The sequence below is a fragment of the Gallus gallus genome, chromosome 18, assembly GCF_016699485.2.
Source record: "Gallus gallus isolate bGalGal1 chromosome 18, bGalGal1.mat.broiler.GRCg7b, whole genome shotgun sequence".
Taxonomy (NCBI): Eukaryota; Metazoa; Chordata; class Aves; order Galliformes; family Phasianidae; genus Gallus; species Gallus gallus.
In genome coordinates, this window is record NC_052549.1 from 10,316,936 (window position 1) to 10,336,772 (window position 19,837).

Consider the following 19,837-nt stretch of genomic DNA (forward strand, 5'->3'; position numbering starts at 1 on the left):
GAACAGAGGGAGAATAGCTGCTCGTGTTCGCCTTCACAGCCCTCCCTTCCACCTCCCACCCCCCACCTCCCCCCCGGCCCACAAGGACAGCTCTGCATAGCCACGCTGCCGCAGTGAAACCCAAGTCACAGATGTTTATGGGTGCTTGTCCTGCAGAGATGGGGCTGGGGCAGAGCATCCTCCCAGCAGCCCAAAAATGAGCGGCTGTACTGGTATTGGGGTTGGCCTTGGGATCGCTGCTGCAGCGCCTGTTATCGCTTCGTCTCCTCCCCGGGGTGCTGCTGGCTTTGATAAACCCCTCTCCTCAGCCTTCCCAGGGTTGGGTTGTAGATCCAATCGCGATGGTTTATTGTCTGGGACCAGCTCAGCAGCACGCAGGGAGCAGTGCACCTGGGGATCGGTAATGCGCTCCCACGTCCCACATTCACTGCACATAAGCATGGAGTCATACAGTATCCCGAGTCGGAAGGAGCCCACGGGGACCACAGAACCCAACCCCAGCACAGCCCTACATCAGAGAACGATGTCCCGGCGCTCCCTGAGCTCCAGCAGCTCAATGTGCCCATTGCCCTTCCCTCACCCCTGCCTGACCCTCCTCACACATCCCTGTGATGTTCCCTTGGGTCCTAAGCATCCCGATTTTTTTCTCATCCTGGATAAACCCTGCAGCGCGAGAGTGGAACGGCGGGTGGATGTGTCTGCGTTGGCAAAGAGGTGCTGCGGTGAGGAGCCCAGCGGTGCTGCCTATGGTCTATGGGCGCCCTGGGGCTGTGGGTCCCCTGCCTGCAGGAAGAGGTTTGGCGGTGATTAATGGTGGCTGTGCCAGTGGGAGAGCACGGGAGCTGTGTGCGTGATTAAAAACCGCTCTCAGGAGCCCGCACGGCTGAATCTCCACTTAACCCCGCGCTCCGCTTCGGTGTCTGGTAACAAAAATAATCAAAGGAGGAGAGGAGCAGAGCTGCGAGTGGAGCTTAATTTGAGGGAGAGCAGCAAATGGGTTTCCGTGCAGGGTGGATTAGGAAATTGGGCTGTGACAGATTGACTTCAGAGGTGACTGATGGCGGGGGCTGGGGGGGGCTTTGAAGCGTACGGTTCTGTTGAGCTGCGCTCTTGCTACGCGCGTTAATCAGGAGCAGAGCCTAATGAGAGGGAATAATTGGATGGAAGGGGAATTCCAGCAGGTTGGGGAAGCCTGGGGACTCCCTGCACGGCTCGTGGGTCCTCTCCTCCCCGGGGCTCTCCGTGGTCTCGCAGGTGCAGTGCTTGCTGCAGGCTGCATGCAGTGGGGATGCCTGGAGCTGAGGGCACCCCATGCGTGGTGCCGATGTCCGAGTGGCTCCGTGGGCTCCCAGCAGTGGCTCTTGGTCCCTTTGCATCGTTATGGGATGGGGCAGCCGTGCTGCTGCTGCATAGAGACTGATGGCCCCATCCAGGTGCCGTGCTGCTCACTGCTGGGGTGCTGCTCAAATCTGTGCTGGTGGTGCTGTTGGCTGTGCCCTGTCCAGGTGTCACCACCGACCCTCGCCCAGAGCTCCGTGCTGCATTCCCCAGCGCTGGGCTGCACGGAATGGAAGGGTTGCTTGTGTGCTGTGCTGCTATGGGCACTTGCTTTCCCTCTTCTCTTTGCTTTGTAACGAGCCAACCTTGGAGGACCTTGAAAGACGCTCCTGCCGCCTCCCAGCGACTTATCTGCCGCCCTCTGCCCCCTGTTCTGCTGTGGGGATAAATCTGCTCCTGGTGTGGGGCCCATCTCGCTGCACTGCAGGCTCCATCACTCGTGGGGTGGGGAGGCTGCTGCGGGGGGTCGGGGGGTGGATGGTGAATGCTCAGTGCCGAGATTGATGCTGTCCCACCTGGCTTGGGGAGAAAGGCTGTGACAGCGGGGGATACACGATAAAGGATTGCCCGCTTTGCCCAGTGGGAGGAAAGCAAAATGGAGCCGTGCAGACACAGTGTGGGACAGCTGCCTCCCTGGTGGAGCTGAGGGGCTGTGGGTGTTCGCCTCTCCCATTCCCCAGGCTGTGTGCTGCATCCCGCTTTGGGATGCCCCCACCAAGGGGAAACTCGGAACCCGGGGGGGCCGTGCTGTGCCCATTGCAGCCAGGTGGGATGTGCTACGACCACGAGTTGTGTGCTAGGATGGGGCAAAGCATACATGAGCCCCTGCAAGCTGTGCCGCTCAGCAGCTTTGCTGCATCCTCCTCCGTTATTAGCGGTGATGCCTACACAGGGACAGCACTGGAGCCTCTCCCTCTCTCTTGCAGGCTGAGCAGCCGCTGCTGTGAGACCCCGACAGCTCTTCCAGACCGCACGCAGGGGCAGACATCAGCGTGAGCTCCAGCTGCACCCACAGCACCTCTCCGCCCCCAGGTATGTCCGTCTGTCTGTCCCCACGCAGCTGGGCAGGGAGGGAGCGCGTGGTCTCCATGGGGCTGAGGGCAGGTCCTGCTTCCCGGGGCTGTGCCTGGTGCTGCAGCCCGTGGTCCGATCCGAGCTATCAGATACCCAGCACTGGCACTGTGCAAGGGCCACGTGCCCCCTGCCTGGGTATGAATGCTCCCATGGAACTCCCTCAGAGTGTGCCACCACCTGTGGGGTGGGCGCTGCTTTACTTGGAACCCATCCCCATCGATTGGAGCTGCACAAGATAAGCACCAGCCTGCACGATGATGGGGTGTTGCGTGGGGTGCGATGCGCTGTGTGTGCACCTCCCATGGGACAGCACCCAGCGGTGTGGGGAGAGCCCCCCAGCACTGCTGCACTGCTCCATCTGAGCCATGGGAGAGCTCTGGAATGGGAAAAGGAGTGTGAATTGGAGGAGCTGCGTCCCCCCGCTGGGGGCAGAGGTTGTCCTGAGAGAAGGATTAAAGCGAAGCCTCTGCGAGGAGGCTGTGCAGATGTATTTCCCCAGCTGCATTAATCAGCTTGAAGGCAGCAAAGGAAGCTGAGCTCTGTGTATCACCTTGAAGCTCCTTTTTTCTTTTTTTTGTCTTTTAGAAAACTTTGGGTGGATGTTATTGCTCATGAAAGCGAGGGTCTGATCATGCTGGGTAGGAGCAGGCATAGTGTGGGCTGCCGCTATTATGCAAGCTTCCCACATGCAGCTCTGCCAGTGCATGCTGTTCCAGAACAACAGCCCCAGCCCACCCCCAGGGCTGCACAGCCCTGCGCTGCCCCGTGCCCTGCACTGCCACCGGGTGCTGTGTGCTGGGGGTGTCCGGCTGGGGGCTGTCATGGGTGGCCGTGGGGCATCCCCAGCCTCAGGGCAGGAGCACGGTGCTTGGCGTGGCTCAGGGGGCTCACAGATGTGTCCTCACTGCGAAAGCAGCCGGCATGTCACCGAGCCCTGCGGAGATGCTCCCCGTCATCCTCCAATCCAACCGAGCCCTCCCCGCGGGGAAAGCGCTCCTGGAAGGAAGGCTTGAAACTGAGCAATGGAGAAACATCAGAAAGGGGAGCCCTCGAGGCGCTTTTGTTCCGTGAGTGGGAGTGCTAGATCCGCTTAGACATGAAAGGCTGCAGCTCCATCCCCAAAGTCAGCGCGGGGCTGCGGCGAGGGGGAGGACGGGGGGCGGCTGCAGGGGGAGGTCAGCCTGGGAGCGGCTGTCACCGGGATCCCCTCTCCCCCTCCCCTCCGAGTGAGGAAATTGGGTCACACTTGAAAGTCAGTTTCTTGGCTGTGGATTTAATTTGGCTTTTCCAGGCTAGTTATCATATAATAAATTCCAGGAGATTTATAGAAAACATGCCCAGGGAGGCTTAGGCGGTGTGTAACAAGATTTGTGCTATTTCCCGCTGTAGAGCAGATCCAGTGAGCGCGGTGCGCCCGGGGCAGGGCTGTGGTGCACTGCGGGATGGGATGGGCTGGGGGACCCCAGCTCCTGCAGCGGGGCCACGCGTCCCTATGTGCCCCCATCCTCTGTGTCCCCGTTCCTCAGACCCCACAGTGAAAGCCTCCCCCACCCCACCCCCCTGCACTGCAGCCACTCTCATCTCCCCCAGCTGCTCAGCTGCCAACAAGTGGCTGTGGGGCAGCGAGCTGAAATGCACAGCTCCTGGCTTGCTGTGCCATCGGGAGATGAGTTTGCTCGCCGCTTTGGGACAGGCCAAGAAGGGAAAGCAGTGTTGGTTTCTCTGAGATTTCTGGTGTTTGCAGCGCCGTGGCAGCAAAGTGGCTGGGAGAGAACCAGCACAGCACAGAGGGCACTGCCAGCCGCGCTCCCCACACCACCTCTCGCTGCTAACGCCGCCCAATTAGTGTCTTATTAGTCACTCCGCGTGTTAAAGCATTAAGAACAATTAAGGGTGAGAAGAGTTTCCAGATGTAGCAGCAAGCGCTGGGAGCTGGCAGCTCTGCTTGGTGCTCCCATATGGAAACAATCTCGAGCACAGCAGGGCTTGCTGTAGGACAACGTCCTGCTGCGGGGCCAGCGTGGGGATCCCGGGGCTGGTTTGGGGTCCTGGGGTTGGGGTAGGGCCAGGAGGTGGGCTGCTCCCACTGGGGTGGGGTGAGGATGTGGGGCTCAGGGCTGAGCACATCGGGTCGTTACCACTGGGGCAGTGTCACTGAGGCTGTGGCGGTGGCACCATGGGATAGGTGTCCCTGAGCATCAGGATGTGCTGCAGCACCCGCTGAGGCGCTCCTCTTTATGAAGTCTGCACATGAACTCAGGTCCAGTGTTTCTGCAGTGGCTGAGCTTGGTGTGCTCCGCTCCCCGTGTGCCCAGCAGTGCTGGCAGCCCCACACCGCAGTGCTGGGAATGCATCTGGGACAGCGCGTGTGGGAGACGACTGCCTCGACAGAGATAGCTCTCTTGTTGTGACGCTTTGAGGCACGGGAGATGCAGCACAGGCAGATGGGTGTGACTTCAGAGCCTGAGTGCAAGTGACTTCAGCTCCCCAAAATAGGCCCTGGCACAGAGAGGGGCGTGGAGCTGTCGGGGTGCTCCCGCGTGCGGTCCCAAATGGGCAAGGTGGGTGCATCCCAGCAGTGTGTCCATCGATGCAGCGGCTGCAGGCACTGCTTGGAGGGGATGGCCTTCGGAGTGCTGCCATCGTTCTCCTCCCGCTCTCCCCAGGGTGAGGCGTGCGGTGCACGGACAGATGGTGCTGCTGAGTGACCTTGCAGCTCCGAGCCATTCCCTCGGCTGCTGAGTGATGGTGGGAGCTGCAGGGAGCGAGCAGCAGTGCTGCAACCTGCTCACACCAGTGGGAGCCTGTCAGCTGCCAGGGCCGCGGCCAGAGCACAGCACAGCACAGCACAGCACAGGGCTGTGGGAACCCAGCAGCGGTGCCCCGGTGTCAGCGCATCCCAGGGGGGGCTGCGGGGAGGGGCTGCCCCACAGCACTGACACTGTGCCTGGAACGGGATCTGATAAGCCGCTCTGTGGGGATGGAGCGCCACGTGTTCCTGGAGCAAAAGGAGCTGTGGGGCTGCGGGAGCACCCTGGGCCCCCACCGGCGGGTGCTGCTGCGCCCACCGCCGGGACCCCATTGCGGCACCACAGCAGCTCCGCTTACTTAACATGCACGGGGTGTTGCACCCGGGCGAAATTTAGACGTAATTTTTTTTTAATGTTTTTTTTTTTTCTTTTTTTTTTCTTTTCGGTGCTTGCATGTAAATGTGGGTAGGTGCTGTCCTGATTGATGGCAATTAGCATTTTCTAACGGTAACAGCTGTTCGGATTGCCAGGAGGCTGGTACCTCGCGCCCACGCTGCCATCTGCTCCGCTGGGCACTGCCTGGGGAGCGGCGCAGCGCTGCAGAGCCGTGGCTCCGCGCTGGGGTACGCTCAGCAGCACGGCGCAGCATCTTCGGCTTCATTCCTTTATTTGTTTGGTTTGTTTCTTCCCGGGGGGGGGGGATAGGGGGGTGGGGGTGATGATAATAATTAAAAAAGAGGTTTGGGGGTTTATAAATAGCTCGTTGTGTTTATGATGGGATGGAGGCTTTCCATCTGATGCGCAGCCCGGATCTGGGCGCTTGGTTAGCCAAGCAGTCCAGAAGGCCCACGGAGGTGTGGGGTGTGTGTGGTGTGGGGATATGGGGGTCCCGAAGCGTTCTGCTCAGCCCCTCTGTGGGGATGTGCCCCAGGAGATGCCCTGAGCTGCTGCCCCGATGCTGTGGCTCCGGATGGGCTGATGCTGTGCACAAAGCGCGGCCGCCCCTCCTCGTCTCTCCTGGAAATCTCTCTCCTCCCAAGCACGCAACCCAGAAACACACTTGCTTTTTTTTTTTTTTTCTCACAGATGCAGGAGATGGTGACTCATAGTCAGCTTGGAACTGAGTAATGTACCTAGATGTTTCTCTGGGTGTTTTTCCAGGTTAGAGCAGAAATTGTTGCGTGCTCCATACGCGCGGCGTTCTGAGCTTGGTGCTGCTCGGGGCTGGCGGTGCCCGGTGCTGCTGCTGCCCGTGGTGCCACGCTGGGCCACGTGCACTGCCCACCCTGCAGGAGGGCTGCGGCTTTGGTAGGGCCCTGCTGCCTCTCACTGCATCCCGCTTGCTCGGTGCTACTCTCTGTGCTGCTGGGCTCCGTGTGCTCTGCCCTTCCCCTGCTGCTGGGAGCTGTGCTCTGTGCCATGCACGCTTTCCTGGTGCTCTGCTCCCCAGCTCCTGTGGCTCAGATCCCGTTGGCTCCGTTCTTTATCCGCTTAGTTCTGGGGCTGCTCTCCGTGAGCTTTATTCCTCTCGCTGAGGACTTTATTTCCTCTCCTCGCATTAAGTAAAGCTCTGCTCTCCTGGCAGCCTGGAGGCAGTGCCCTCCGAGGTGCTCTGCTCCTTGCTCCCAGAGCCGGCCCTGCTTTGCAGATGGAGTTCTGTTTCTTTCTGTGTGATTGAGGCTGAACCAACATGGGGCCATTTGCACTAAGGTCGCATTCCGCAGCCTTAAGCCTACCCGAAGCCCCGAGCTGCTTTCTGCCAGGAGCACTGTCTGAAGGAGCCCCACAGCCGTTCTGGTGCCCCCGCGCACCCGTGAGCCTTGATGCCATGCCCAGGGATACGGCACGCAGCAGTGCTGCCCCACGGCACCGCGCGGAGAGGAGCCCGGCTCTGCGGCCACGTGTCACCGCGCTCACTCCCGCGGCGCTCTGAGTGGCACGGAGTTGTTTCCATGACACATGATTAGCTCTTCCCCGGGCATCGCTCACATTTCTCTAAAAAGACTCTGGCGTTCCGCCAGCCGCTCGGTAAGCTGCTTTCGGAGCGGAGGCAGCCGTGGTGGTGAGCGGGGCCGGGGCTGGAGGTGTGGGGCTGCGGCCGGGCGCAGGGGATGCTCGCAGCCCTCCTGCTGCAGGCAGTGCTTCCCAGGCACGGCGAGGCGGATTTCCCCGCGCACAGCCGTTACCCAGCAGTGCTGCAGAGAGAAGGGATGGTGATTAAATGACAAAAGGTGAATTATAGAGAAAGTGCTTCCCTCCTCTCCGGAGAGCTCCCACGCTTTCTCTGAGGTTGGATTCAGAGGCATTTCTGTTTTTTATCCCCCCCTCCCCTCAATTTTCCTTTTAAGAACATGAGTCAATTGCGGTTCGCACAAAAGGGGAGCGCTGGGAGCCTCGGCTGGGGGCTGCATGCTCCGGGGCCGTGTTGGAATACATCCCTATGGCACAGCCCCTCCAGCCTCCCCCCGCATGGGATGAGTGCTGCGGGAGGAGCCGAGAATCACAGCCAGAGGGCCCTGGGGACCATTCCATTGGAATGGCTCTCTGTGCTGCTCTGGCAATGGCACCCAGGGATGGGACGGGACGCGGGGCACTGGGTGCCACGGTGGCACCATTCTGGTGTCAGCCAGCCAGCAGCGAGATCCCTGCATCCCAGGGTTGGGGTCCATTGCTGCAGCTCTGCTCCCACACAGCCGCTGTGCCGTGCCGTGTCTGCATCCAGTATTCATGGGAGCCTCACCCGGGGAAAGGTGACCCTGGCACTGATTACTCATTAAATTCTGGCAGAGGTGGGACGTGGCCCAGTGGTTCCCCCCTTGGAGTCAGAGCTGTGCGCGGGGAGGGGGCGGAGGAGGCTGAGGGCAGGGGAACAAACCAAGTGTGGCATTGACATGGGGCCAACGGTGCTGCCACTCCGAGGTGCTTCTCCTGCTGTCCCCCATGGGTCCCTTCCCACTCAGAGTGTGCTACGATTGGGTGATTCCGTGGGTCTGTCAGCCCCACAGGGCCCGGGCACAGCAATTGGGAGCGCAGCGGGACCAGAGGAGTGCGGGGCTCCGGCAGCTGCACACACAGCGCTGTGGGGCTGCGGTGTGCGCTCAGCACTGCAGGGTTGGATCTGCTCCACTGATGCGGGGTCTGCTCCGGTTTGGGATCCGTCGCTGTGCTCTGGGCTTAGGAAAGCCCCAGCAAAACCCCAAAAGGAGCAGTGACTGAGTGGGGGGTGGTCTCAGTTCTGCAGCAGTGCGGAGCCCAACGGCACCGCTCTGTGCCCTCCGGGCTCAGTGTGCTGCTGGGTGCTCCTTCCCTCACTCCTCCTGTGGAAAACAGCCCCGCGCTGCTGTCATCATCATTTTTCCCCTCAGCTGTTTTCCAAATCCGTAAAGGAAAACTTCGCAGAGGTGTCAGCAGCCCAACAGCTCGCGCTGCTCTAATGAAATGGCTCCGGAGCGGAGAGTTTGATCTATTTTTAAAGCGAGCTCCGCGCTGTCTCTACCCGCCCTCCCACAGCACAGCTCCATCGCTGCGCTCCCATCACCCCACTCCCATGGCTGGGCCGTGCCCGGAGCGGCCGCCCCAATGCTTTGGGGTCAGGGATGCTCCTGCACAGCAGTAGCAGGGAGAGGCCGGGGGCTCCCGGTGCCTTTCTGGCAGAGGGAGAGCAGCTCTGAGCGATTCTCGTGCCTCCGAGCAGTAGATGTGCTCCGCTTGGAAGTTCGGTATTTTCTGCTCGTTTTGATGCCCTGTTATTAAAACTCAGTTTTCTACGAATAACGCCCTTTAAATAGAACTCATCTCCCAGCAGTGACTCATCTCTGAGCAGTGCCGGGCAGGGCTGGCATCGCAGCACCGGGGATTCCCCCCGGTGTGTGCCGTGCCCCACTGGTACAGGGGTCTGAGGCACCATCCCTGTGCTCCAAATGTGGGGTTCAGGGGAAGGGTGTGGGGCAGAGGGCGCTGAGTGTCCCCATGCCCGGCACGGCCTCCACAGGAGGGCAGGAGTGGAGCGGGCACACCCAGCAGGAGCTGCTGTCAGGAGCTCATCCCTGCTGCTGCTGCACGGGGCAGGGGGTGCTGCGCTGCCCTCAGCACATCCTTCTCAGCCACTCCTGCAATGCCATCGTGGAAGTGCTAAACCTGCTAATCAGCAGGGCGGCCCACAGGCTGCTTCAGCGCTATTTGCTGCTGCTTTTTCTCTGTGTCAAATCCTCTGGCTGCAGAAGGGAAGCTCTCAGCCCTGGCTGTGCTGTGCCCCATGGCTGCGCTGTACCCAATAGCTGCAGCATGCTCTGTGGCTGCTGTATGCCCCATGGCTGCGGTGTGCCCCATGGCTGCAGTGTGCCCCATGGCTGCAGTGTACCCCATGGCTGCAATGTGCCCCATGGCTGCAATATGCCCCATGGCTGCGGTGTATCCCATGGCTGTGCTGTACCCAATAGCTGCAGCATGCTCTGTGGCTGCTGTATGCCCCATGGCTGCGGTGTGTCCCGTGGCTGCAGAGTTTCCCTTTGCCATAGGCTGATTTCTGGCTGCAGGGAGACCCGAGGATAGGGATGTCTGCCCCGCAGTGGGGTTTGTTGCCCAGCCCTCCCCGTGGCTCCACGTGCTGCAGGCGGCTGTTGCCTGGCGAGCACAGTCGGGGCGGCAGCAGGCGAGCGCCGGAGTTAATTGGCAAAGTTGTGGGTGGAAGGAGTAAGTGACAGAGTGCTCTGGGGCATAATTGAGCGCTGCACAGAGCGTGGGAGCGGGGAGCGGGAGGGCTGCGGGTGGGACGGCAGAGCAGAGCTGCGTGGGGGGCGCAGGGCTGGGAGGGGAGAGGCGTTGGGACTGAAATAGGCACTGGGGGTGTGGGAGAGAGGGGGGCTTCCTGAGGCGGAGGGACCGCTCCTGTCCTCAGCCGCGTCCCGTGTGCGTGCGGTTATTCCCAGCAGGGTGGAAGAGGGCACAGGAGCGTCTCTGCTGGCAGGTTGAGCTCTGAGCTGCTCGGGGCTCCTGCAGACATCAGCCCTCGCCCACCCCCCGCCCCCTCCCTGGGAAGCTGCTCGCTCCAGCGCAAAGTTTTTCTATCACGATTATTATTCTTCCTGGTCTGGCATCTGTTAAAGTGACAGCAGCCTGGGAAAGTGGACGGATTGGAACAAATTTCTCATAAAAAGTAGCTAAGTTGATGAAACCATTACGGTGCCTGCATCCTGTACTCAATCATTGTGACACAGCGGGGGAGAGGTGTGTGTGTGCTGGACACTGCGCTCTGCAGGAGCATGGGGCTGGGTGGCCTCACTGTGCATGCACCCATCCCATCCCATCCCATCCCATCCCATCCCATCCCATCCCATCCCATCCCATCCCATCCCATCCCATCCCATCCTATCTTGTGCCATCCTATCCCATTCCATCTCATCCCATCTTTTCCCATCCCATCCCCTCCTATCCTGTCTCATCCCATCCCACTCCTCTGCCAGGCCCAGAGCTGATCTTTCCCTCCTGTGAGGCTCAGCCCTGTGTAAGCGTGGCATTTCTCAGCTCCATAGGCTGCCTGCAGAGCACGGAGCCCTGACTCTCCCAGAGGTGCAGGGGGCACGCAGGCTGCTGCTACAGGTCCTGCTCTGCTATGGCTGAGGGGGTTACAGGGAGGAGCTGGAATCCCTGCACCCCCTGGGCAGACAGTGGGGCTGTGCAGGGTCCTTGCAGGGTCACAGGGATGTATCTGCAAGGACCTGCCCGTGCCCTATTCATGATGTGTGTGTTGGTGCCCAGCCACGCTCCCCCACTGCTCCAAATTCTGCAGGTGCTTTCTGATGCAGATGCGCTGCTCTGAGGACCACAAAGAGCCTCCAGCAAAGGCAGCTTATCTCCAGCCCGGGACCCAGCAGTGTTTAAATCCCATTTCCACTCCCACCCCGGCTTCGTGCCTCGCGGAGGTCCCATGCTGGGTACCGGATCAGGAGGAAAACCCTTTTTCCTGGAGGCGCTGCGCTGTTCCTCGCTCTGACCTACATGGCAGCGATGCTCCGGCGCATCCCGAGCGCTGCACACGGAGCTGCCCACGGGGAGGTGATATTTCGGGAACATCGAGGCTTCTCAGCCGCAGCCAAGCGCATGAGCTCCTTCTGCCAGGAGCCCCCTGGGCACGGGTGGGTGCCCACCCTGCAGACCGCGTGGCAGCGGGGCTGTGGTGGGGGCCCGGTGGGGTCAGACTGGGGGGCTGTGCTGTGACGGAGCATCGGGAAAGATGCAGCAGTTTCCCTTTGCATCGCCTGTTTTTCTCTGTTGGGCTGCAGGGGGGAGCGCCCCAAGGTGGGTGCGGGGGGGGCTCGGTGCTGGCGGACCCCTCGCTCTGGGCTGCAAGCTGCTGCCGTGCCCTTCCCAGCAGTGCTGCAGGAGTTGCTGCTTCCCTCTGCGTTCCCCTCCACCTGCGTGTTCCCCCAGTGATGATTTAGAGCTGGAAGTCTGCGTTCCGACATGGGAAGTGGTTCCCAAGATAAAATAATCTCCGCCAGCAGCTGAAGTGACAGAAGCCCCATTAACAGCAGCATATGCCTGGAAACACACACACACAGTGCGGGGGGGTTGGGGGGGGGGGAGCAGGAAAGGGGGGGGATCTCTGATAATTGCTCTGCTGCCATTGGGACGCTCTGTGCTAATTTACAGCATTAACGGAGCCGGGATGTGGTTCCTTCTCCTGAGCCCGGGCAGGGCTGTCCCCTGGTGCAGGCAGCTGTAATTATCCGCATTTAACTGAGGGCTTGTAAAATCTATTTGTCTAGCAGAATGCAAGCGTAATTGCTGCGGATTGAAGGAGGATGCAGGCGTGGCTGGAGCAGAAAGTTGGGTCCCCTTGACTGCACCCTGCTCCCATCGCCGCGGGCTCTGCGTCACCCCATGGGTGCCGGGTGCAGTGCTGCAGTGCGCCCCGCGTCTGTGCTCTGCTGAGCCCCGAGGTGAGCACCGGGTGCCTTCAGGGCGTCTGCAGCTTCCATCCTTCCCTCCTCCGTGTGCTTTTTTGGCGAGAGCCAAGCTGAGAGCTGGACGTGCTGGGAGTGCAGGAAACGAAACGGTGCTGGGGTGGCGATTGCTTCACCTGTGCCCTTGGCCCATGTGCAGCTCGTTGGCTGCACAGGGGTGGGACCTTCCTGCTGCAAAGCATGAGCTGGGGGGGAGCGCTTGCTCCTTGTGGGCATTTTCCCCACTGGCACCTGGAGGCAGGTTGCTGAAGCCTGGTGTTGTGTTGCTGTGGTTGGAATCTGCTAATTGCTGTGCTCACGTCGAGCTGGTGGGGTGAGTAATGTGTGTGCATGGGGGGAAGGCTGGCGTGCTGGGGGCTGCTGTGGTTCTTTGCTGTGTTTGGAACGCTGGGGCTGCTCTTGGAGTCTATGCTGGGAAAAAATGGTGTCGAAATGGGGGTGTGCAGAGAAGTGATTCTTGGTCTGGAAGCGGGATGTGACGCGGGGGGGGCTGAACTTTCATCCAGGAGAAGTCTGAGAGGCAGCCGTGCGACATCGGCAGCGCTGAGCTGTGATCAAGAGGGTTCTGTGAGCGCTCTGATTTAGCAGCAAAGAGATGTAATGAGATCCAGGGGCTGAGAGCCAGGCAAATTGTGACTACAAACAAAGTGCACGCGTGTCTCTGGGATGGTAATTAACAACAGGAGCAGCTTCAGCCCATGGGGGGCTCTCCGTCGTTAGTTCACGTGCAGGGAGCTGCCTGTGCCCCGTGGGGATGTGGGATCCAAGGAGGCTGAGCCCATCCCAGGCACAGCGGAGGGAAGCGATGCTCAGCAGTGGGACAGATGGCCTTTTGGCAATCCAGTGTGTTGGGGCTTGTTGGTTTTGCTGTGGGATCCGCAGTCAATTGTCCATCTCTCCTGCAGGGGAAGGTCTCCGCTTTGCTTACAGTGTTGGGCAATGGGGTACAGCCGACTTTCTTGAAGTTGCACTCTCCGTGTCAATTGGCCCAGCTCCTTCTGGGGGAGGGAATTGATTTGGGGCACCCTGGGCAGCGGGTTGTGTGCTTGTACAGCTCCTTATCTCACGGACAGGCAGACAGATGCGTGTCCCACAGCCCACCCACGTGCTTTGTGCTCCCCGAAGCCCCGAGCTGGCAGAGCTGCGGGCGGGCAGCCACAGCCCTGCGGGACGGGGGGAAGCACGAGCAGCGGGCGGGCGGGCAGGACATCAGCTCTGCGGGCACCGGGATGCTCCCCAGCGCCGTCCATCTGCTCCTCCATGGCCATGTGCAGTTTGTGCCGTGGGCTGAGGCCAGGCTGCTCCATTCCTTCCGCCGGGCAGGAGCCGCTGCCAGGAGCTCACCAGCACCGTGCTGAGTCCTGCCTGCATCCTGCTGGAGGAGCATCCTCCTGGTGATGCAAATAGCACCGAGTCAGGCTCCGGATGGGGACCGTGCTCGCGTGGTTGTGCAAAGTCCCATCTCTGTGCTGCTCGGAGAGCAGATCCTGCAGCGGGACGGCGGGGCAGTGCCCACCTCCCCTCACAGTGAAGAGAAGGGGGGGTGTGGAGTGGAAAGAGTTAATGCGGGAGGATTTTTACCCTGTGGCGTAAACACTACAGAAAGCGTGTTTGCCTTCATTTGCATATCGAAATGTGTCCTAAAGGCCCTTCGTTTGGAAAAGTTCTGGTTTTTTTCACTCCGTCTTCCTATAGAAGGGAGGAAATTATTCATAATTAAAAAGTAATAATAATGCGGAATGAAGGAGACCAGCTGTATAATACCCGGCACAAAAGGGGGAGCGTGGGGAATCTATTTTTACTGGTTTCCACGGCAACAGAGATTTTGTTTACAGTGATTTTCCTCCGGTGCTGCGAGGCTGTTCCCAATTTACATTCAGAAGGAGCTCTTTGCACGGGAGTCCATCGCTGGAGGGTGCTCTGTGCACGCAGGGAGGATGCTGGGGCTGAGGAGGGGCCCTGCAGCCAACACCGCTTCTGGTCTGCGAACTCCAGAGAGAAAGTGTGCATCACCTCTGCAGTGTAACTGATGGAGCAGAGATGCTGATTGTTAGAGAGCTCTTTAATCTGGCAGGCGCAAGCGTTGCAGGATGCAGTAGCTGGAAATTGAGGCTCGCCTGATGGGGACGGGTTTTATAACGAGGGCTAATAGAGTGATGGAGCAATTTGCTGAGAGCTCATTGCGTTCCTTGGTGCTGGGTCTGTCCCTCTGTGGCTCCCTGGAGCAGGCGTGGAGAGGTTGGAGTGAGTGGAGTTGATTGCTGCAGGAGCAGCTCTGCTCCCCAGGCAGGGCTGGGGGAGGGCTGTCCCGTGGGGCAGGCTGGTCCCGGCCCATAGGGGGTCTGCAGAGGGCACAGCTTCTCAATGGATGGGTGTGGAGTGGGGCTGTCCTGCTCCCTTGGGTCCCCTCTGCATCTCTCTATGGGGGTTGATGCTGTGTAGCTCTAACCCCATCCTTATCCCCAGGTGCTTTTGAGATGCATCCCCGGGTTCCAGCTCTGCTCTGTCTGTGTCACCAGGGAGGACATCCCTTGGGAGCAGAACTCCGCTTGCTCACCTGAGGGTACCCTGAGCATGCAGAAGGTGGTGGGTTTGTTTAATTATAGCCTTCTTCCCATCGGCAGAAGGCAGAGTTGGGAGCGATGCTCCCCAGCAGCAGTGCTGAGCCTGAACCCCAGCAGCTGCAGGGATGCGGCCCCTTCCAGCTGTACAGCTCACCTGGGGATGGCTGGGGGGGCTGCCCTGAGAGCTCTCCTTGTGTGCACCAATAAAGGAAGGTTATTATCACCTATTCCAGCTAATTTTCTGTGGTTTGTAATGGCTTTGGGAAGCAGGTAATTGCAGTGATCGCATTACATGTGTAGGCATTAAAGGGAATTGAGGGGACTGTTTGTTAATTAGCTGTAGTTGTGTGGAACCTGAAACATATTAACCTTCATATAATCCCAAACTATTAGGGATGAAGAAGGGATTTAATGATGGGAGAAACAGCAAAACAAGAAGCAATTAGGGCTCTTTTCCCAGCACTGCTGGTGCTCAGGTATGGGGTACAGCTGCGGGCAGCTCTGGCTACTTGGGCAGCAGCACCCCTGGGCTGGGGGGGGGAGGGGGGGGAGCTCATGCTGGAGCCACGGGTGCTGGCAGAGCTGCTTCCCCCGGAGCTGCCACACAGCGGTGTCTGTGCCCGAGCTGTGTGTAATGCTGCGGTGTTGGTGCTGCAGCGCTGCTCTGGCTGTGTCCAATGTGGGGCTGGGTGTGCAGATGGGACCCTCAGGACCTGCCGTAGCTCTGCAGGGCTTTGCACCCGAGCAGTGGGATGGGAGCAGTGCCCCGCGCTCCCTTGCACGTGGCAGTGCAGGGGGGCAGAAGCCCCCGGGCTGAGGTGTGAGCAGCAGCAGCTTTGGGGGGGGGGAGGGGGGTATGGCCGCCCCCAACCCTGGGGGGCAGAGGAGGGGGCTGCAGGAGGCCGTGCTGAGCCGCGCTCTGTAGCTGCAGGGATGGATAAATCCTGTTTCTATGGCAACTCCTCAGCATCACCTCCTTCCTCCCCCGATGTCGGAGCCCGCGATGTTCCCCGGCAGCCCGGGGCTGCTCCCCCCCGTGGCAAAGCCCTTCAGGTGCTCGGGGGATGCGGGAACGTCGGGCGGAGGCGGAGCGCTGGAGCTGCCCGAGGCACTCCGGAGCTCCCGGCCCCGCATCCCACCGGGTCCCCCCCCCCCTCCCCGCAGGCGCAGCGCTGCCTTTCCCCTTCCGCGGGCCGTACTTCCATGGCACCTCCTGCCCAAAGGTGTCAGAGCTCGTGGAGCCCCGACAGCTCCGTGCTCCTGCCGGGAGCCCCGGTGCTTCACCACCAATCGTTAATATCCATCAGCACCGTGCAAACAAACTCCCCGCTCCATTTATTCCACCCAGCTCCCGCTTTAATTAGGTTTTCCAGTTTTCCGCTTGTCCTGGGCCGATCACTCCTTAAAACAGTGGAGAATTAATTTGCACCTGCTGTCAGAAAGCGTCTCTCCCCAGTTAGAAAAATAATTAAGCCATCATCACACATCAGGGGTAATGAATCACTGCGCTCCGCTCCCTTCACAGGTCGTTTGTTTCCTTCCACACTGGCAAAGAAGGTGTAAACTAAATGTGAGCAGCTGCCAAGTTATCCCTGTTCCCTCTCTGCCCGATTTCATTGGGTTTTCCAGCTAAGCCGGGCCCTGGTGTGCTGGGGTGGAAGTTGGTAGAAGGGTGGTGATGCTGCAGCAGCTGGTGCTGCATTTTAGCTGTGTGCAAACCCAGAGAGCTGTAAAGCCAGCGGGTTTGCACAGCGGCTGCACTGGGGCAATCCCTTGTACTGTGCACGTGATAAAACACATTGTAGTTGTGGAGTCTGGACACGTGGTAGTGCCAGGGAGGAAGTGCTAAGAGGGATGTTTGGGGAGAGGATGCAGTGAGTGTCCCGGTGTTTGCACAGCGTGTTGTGTTTACTTGTTTGGGTTTAGGTGAGCTCCTGGGTTTGGGGTCAGCTCCACCTGATGGGAGCTGCTGGAGCCGATGTCCTCTGCAGTGCAGAGGGGTTCTGCTTCCAGTGGCTGAATGAGTGTTTATGGAACCGTCTCCAGGACCTCCACCCCATCTCCCTTCCTCTGCCGTTTTGCACTCTTCACCTTTCAGCCCACGGCATGGAGCCTGTTCCATGTCTGTGTGCGTGAAGTGGCCACGGTGGGACAGCTGTGGCTCAGTGAGGGGGGAGCAGCACGTGGGGCAGCCACCACCCTGCTTCTTGTAGGAGCTGTGCTGTATTCATTCCTTTCCGTAGCAGAGTGGTGTTATCTATTCCTAAAGGTAGCTGCGTGCACCAGAGTGTGCGGTGCCTTTGCACTGGTGCGGAGTGCTGGGGAAGGCGCAGCAGCTCCTCTGCTGTGGGCGCAGTGAATGGAGATGAAATGCTTTCCTTGCCTTTGCTGATTTGTGCTCACACCTGCTCACATGAAAGCCCAGTGCCCACTTCAGTGCCAGCTGATTAAATTAAAGTCCTAGTGAGTTTGAATAATTTTCCCTGTGAAATGTGGCAGATGGCCTCCATTAGGCGTCTGCTCCCAGCATCTGCCAGGATGTGATCAACCCCTCTTTGGAAAACGCACAAAAGGGAATGGAACAGGAGAGACCCGGGAATGGGCGCCAGTCCGTCCATCCGCAAAGAGGGAATGAAGGGAACGACGCATTCTCTTTGGAAGCGACTGACGTCCTGAGGAGCGGTGTCCCTCAGCGCACCCTTTGCCATACAGATGGCAGCAGGAGGGACGGGGACAATAGTGCTGGCCCCGCAGCTCAGCTCACCCCCAAGGTAGGCAGGACCCTCAAACCGGGGTGCGCTCTCACGCCGCTCTGTGTTGCAGAAGGCGTTTGGCACCCGCGCGGTGATCTGTGCTGTCCTTCTGCCTCGCAATCTGTTCGCGCAGGGGATGGGATGTGGCGGACGGGGAGCTTTGTGGGGCGTCCCATCGTCCGCTGCTACCCCGTGAGCCCTGGGGTGGGGACGTGACACTGGGACCCCCCCACACACACGCACTGCGGGGGTACGCGGGGAGCAGCGGGGATGCGGAGCGCAGAGCACCGCGGGGTGCGCGCGGCTGTGCCCGGCGGCGGGGCCGCATTGCCGGCAGGTGGCAGCGGCAGCCCGCGGAGCCGGGCAGAGCTGGGGGGTGGTGGTGGTGTGTGTGGGGGGGGGGGGAGCTCGGAAATCCCCTCCGACTCCGCGGCGCTGAGATCCCCTGGGAGCGTCGGGCACGAACCCACGGCATCCCACACTGCATCCCGCACCGCTGCAGTCCCGGGGTCCGTTTCTGTGCCGCGCGTGGGATCGCTGCGTGCTGGAGGAGGGGGGGTGCACCTGCAGCGAGCCCGCAGGAAGGTGTGCTGCTAAACTGCAGATCGATCCAAATTAAGATGGTTTCCGTGGAAAACAGCTTAATAAAGCCAAAAGGCAATAAAGCTGCGCTCAGGCGGCTGCTGCTGCAGGATGGAGCTGGCTCGGCAGGCTGCAACCTCGGGTCGGCGGGGGTTGGAGGAAGGGCTGCGTGCATGTGGTGTCCCCCCAGCACCGCCGAGAGAAAGCGCAGCTCCGTTTGGTTGCTGGTAAATGCAGTGGGAGTTGCAAATGGGAACCCGTTCCCTGCCCCACAGACCTCGCAGCGGGATTACTGCCATAGTGGTGTCTGGGAGCGTCGCTGGAGGTTACCCAGCATGCTGCCGGGGCTGGGAGGAGGCTGCAAGTGGAGGATGAGCCAAGAGCTGTGCATGTTCAGTGCACGCTGAGCACATGCAGCGGGGCAGGGGGTGAGCTCCTGTCCCGTGAGCCGTATTCCTGCAGCCACAGGGCCTCGCTGCATCCCCCTGCTCCTGTGTGCGTGCCCTTGGTACGGATAGGTGTTCTCCTTCACTTGCTCATTTAGCCATTGCCGCGTTGTTTTAATTAAATTAGCATCTTCTAATACATTTTGTCCAGCCATCACAGCTTAATGTTCCTCTCCAGCTGCAGGGAGCTGGGAACAACTCCGGTGCCTGCGGTGTGCGCAGCTCCGCCGGTGTGGGGTTGCTGCAGGGCCCGGTACCAATGGGTGCGGGATCTGTCCCTGTTGGGTGCTGGGACTGAGGCCCGTGATCAACCTCCTGCAGCTCCATGGGCTCTGTCGGGGGGGGGGGGGGGCTCCATCCACATCTGTAACGGTACAGCTGGGAGGAGAAAAGGGCACCGAGAGCACGTGTTTGCCTGGTTCATTGCAGGGAGGCAGATGGAGGAGGGCTCTGGTGGTCACCGTGTGCTGGTGAAGTGCAGCAAACACCTTCATTGTTAGTCGGGGCTTGTCGGCTGGAGCGCAGGAGCGCCGGATAAAGTGTTCCAGTGAAGAAGATAATTGAAAATCAAAAAAGACTTTGTTAATTTGATTAGGCAGAGCCGGAGTTGAATTGTTCTTCATCAAAAGAGATTTAATTTTGACATGCAATTAAATCCTTCTGCTGTACCGGTGCCCCGCTCGTTCCCAGCAAAAGGGCAAATGGGACGGGGGGGACTTCACAGGGCTGCGATGAGACTGCTGGGAGGGGGGGGGGCGGGAAGAAGTGTGAAGGCAGCTGCAAGGAGCGCTCTTGTGGTGAGCGTCGCTCTCTGAGCACTGAGTTTGAGTGGTGTCTGCACAGCGCTGGTGGTGTTGATGCAGGACGCAGCCCTGTGTCCCAGGTCTGAGAGCAGGCTTGCCCCAGAGCAGGGCAGTTTTCCCCCCCTGGTGCCCTCTCACTTCCTGACACTCCTCTTTGCTCCCTGTGTGTAACTCAGGGGATGATCACTGCGTGATATAAGCAGAGGTGCCATCATCCATCCCCATGCTGCAGGAGGTGGCTGGGAGGAAGCCCTGCAGTAGGGATTGGTTTAGGTTTAGGTTTTAGGGCTGGTGGAAGAGAAGGAACACAGCAGGATGTGCCCAAAGTGCAGATGGAACCAGCTCTCCTGTCCCAGGGAGCCCTGCCGTGGCCTCTCCTCCCTCCCTTCACCGTCCCTGTTGCCTCCTCTTTGTTCCTTGCCTTGCCATCTGCCTGGCTCGCCTTCAGACCTGCTGCAGCTTTTGCTCTGTGTGCCCATATTTCCTGCTGTTCCCTGCACTGCCCTTCCCGGCTCCATCCCGTTAGCTGTGCTCCCAGCTCTCCCACCCCGAGGCTGCCCAC

The 19,837-nt window shown here is 60.0% G+C and overlaps 1 protein-coding gene across 22 annotated transcripts in view; it reads left to right on the forward strand.

The window, feature by feature from the left end:
- The window catches only part of RBFOX3 (RNA binding fox-1 homolog 3), a 111,672-nt gene that overhangs the window by 48,875 nt on the left and 42,960 nt on the right, over positions 1–19,837 (forward strand). For 11 of the 22 annotated variants that reach the window (XM_040649857.2, XM_046902219.1, XM_040649855.2 and 8 more), the window contains exon 2: positions 2,265–2,370. Coding sequence is in view for 8 of the 22 variants with exons in the window: in XM_040649851.2 (XP_040505785.1) it covers positions 12,259–12,440 (182 nt within the window). In the remaining 14 variants the exon portion in view is untranslated. Of the gene's footprint in view, positions 1–2,264; positions 2,371–12,167; positions 12,441–17,242; positions 17,463–19,837 lie in introns of those variants that run through there. The other 11 variants (XM_040649851.2, XM_015295580.4, XM_040649853.2 and 8 more) reach the window with 3 other exon arrangements.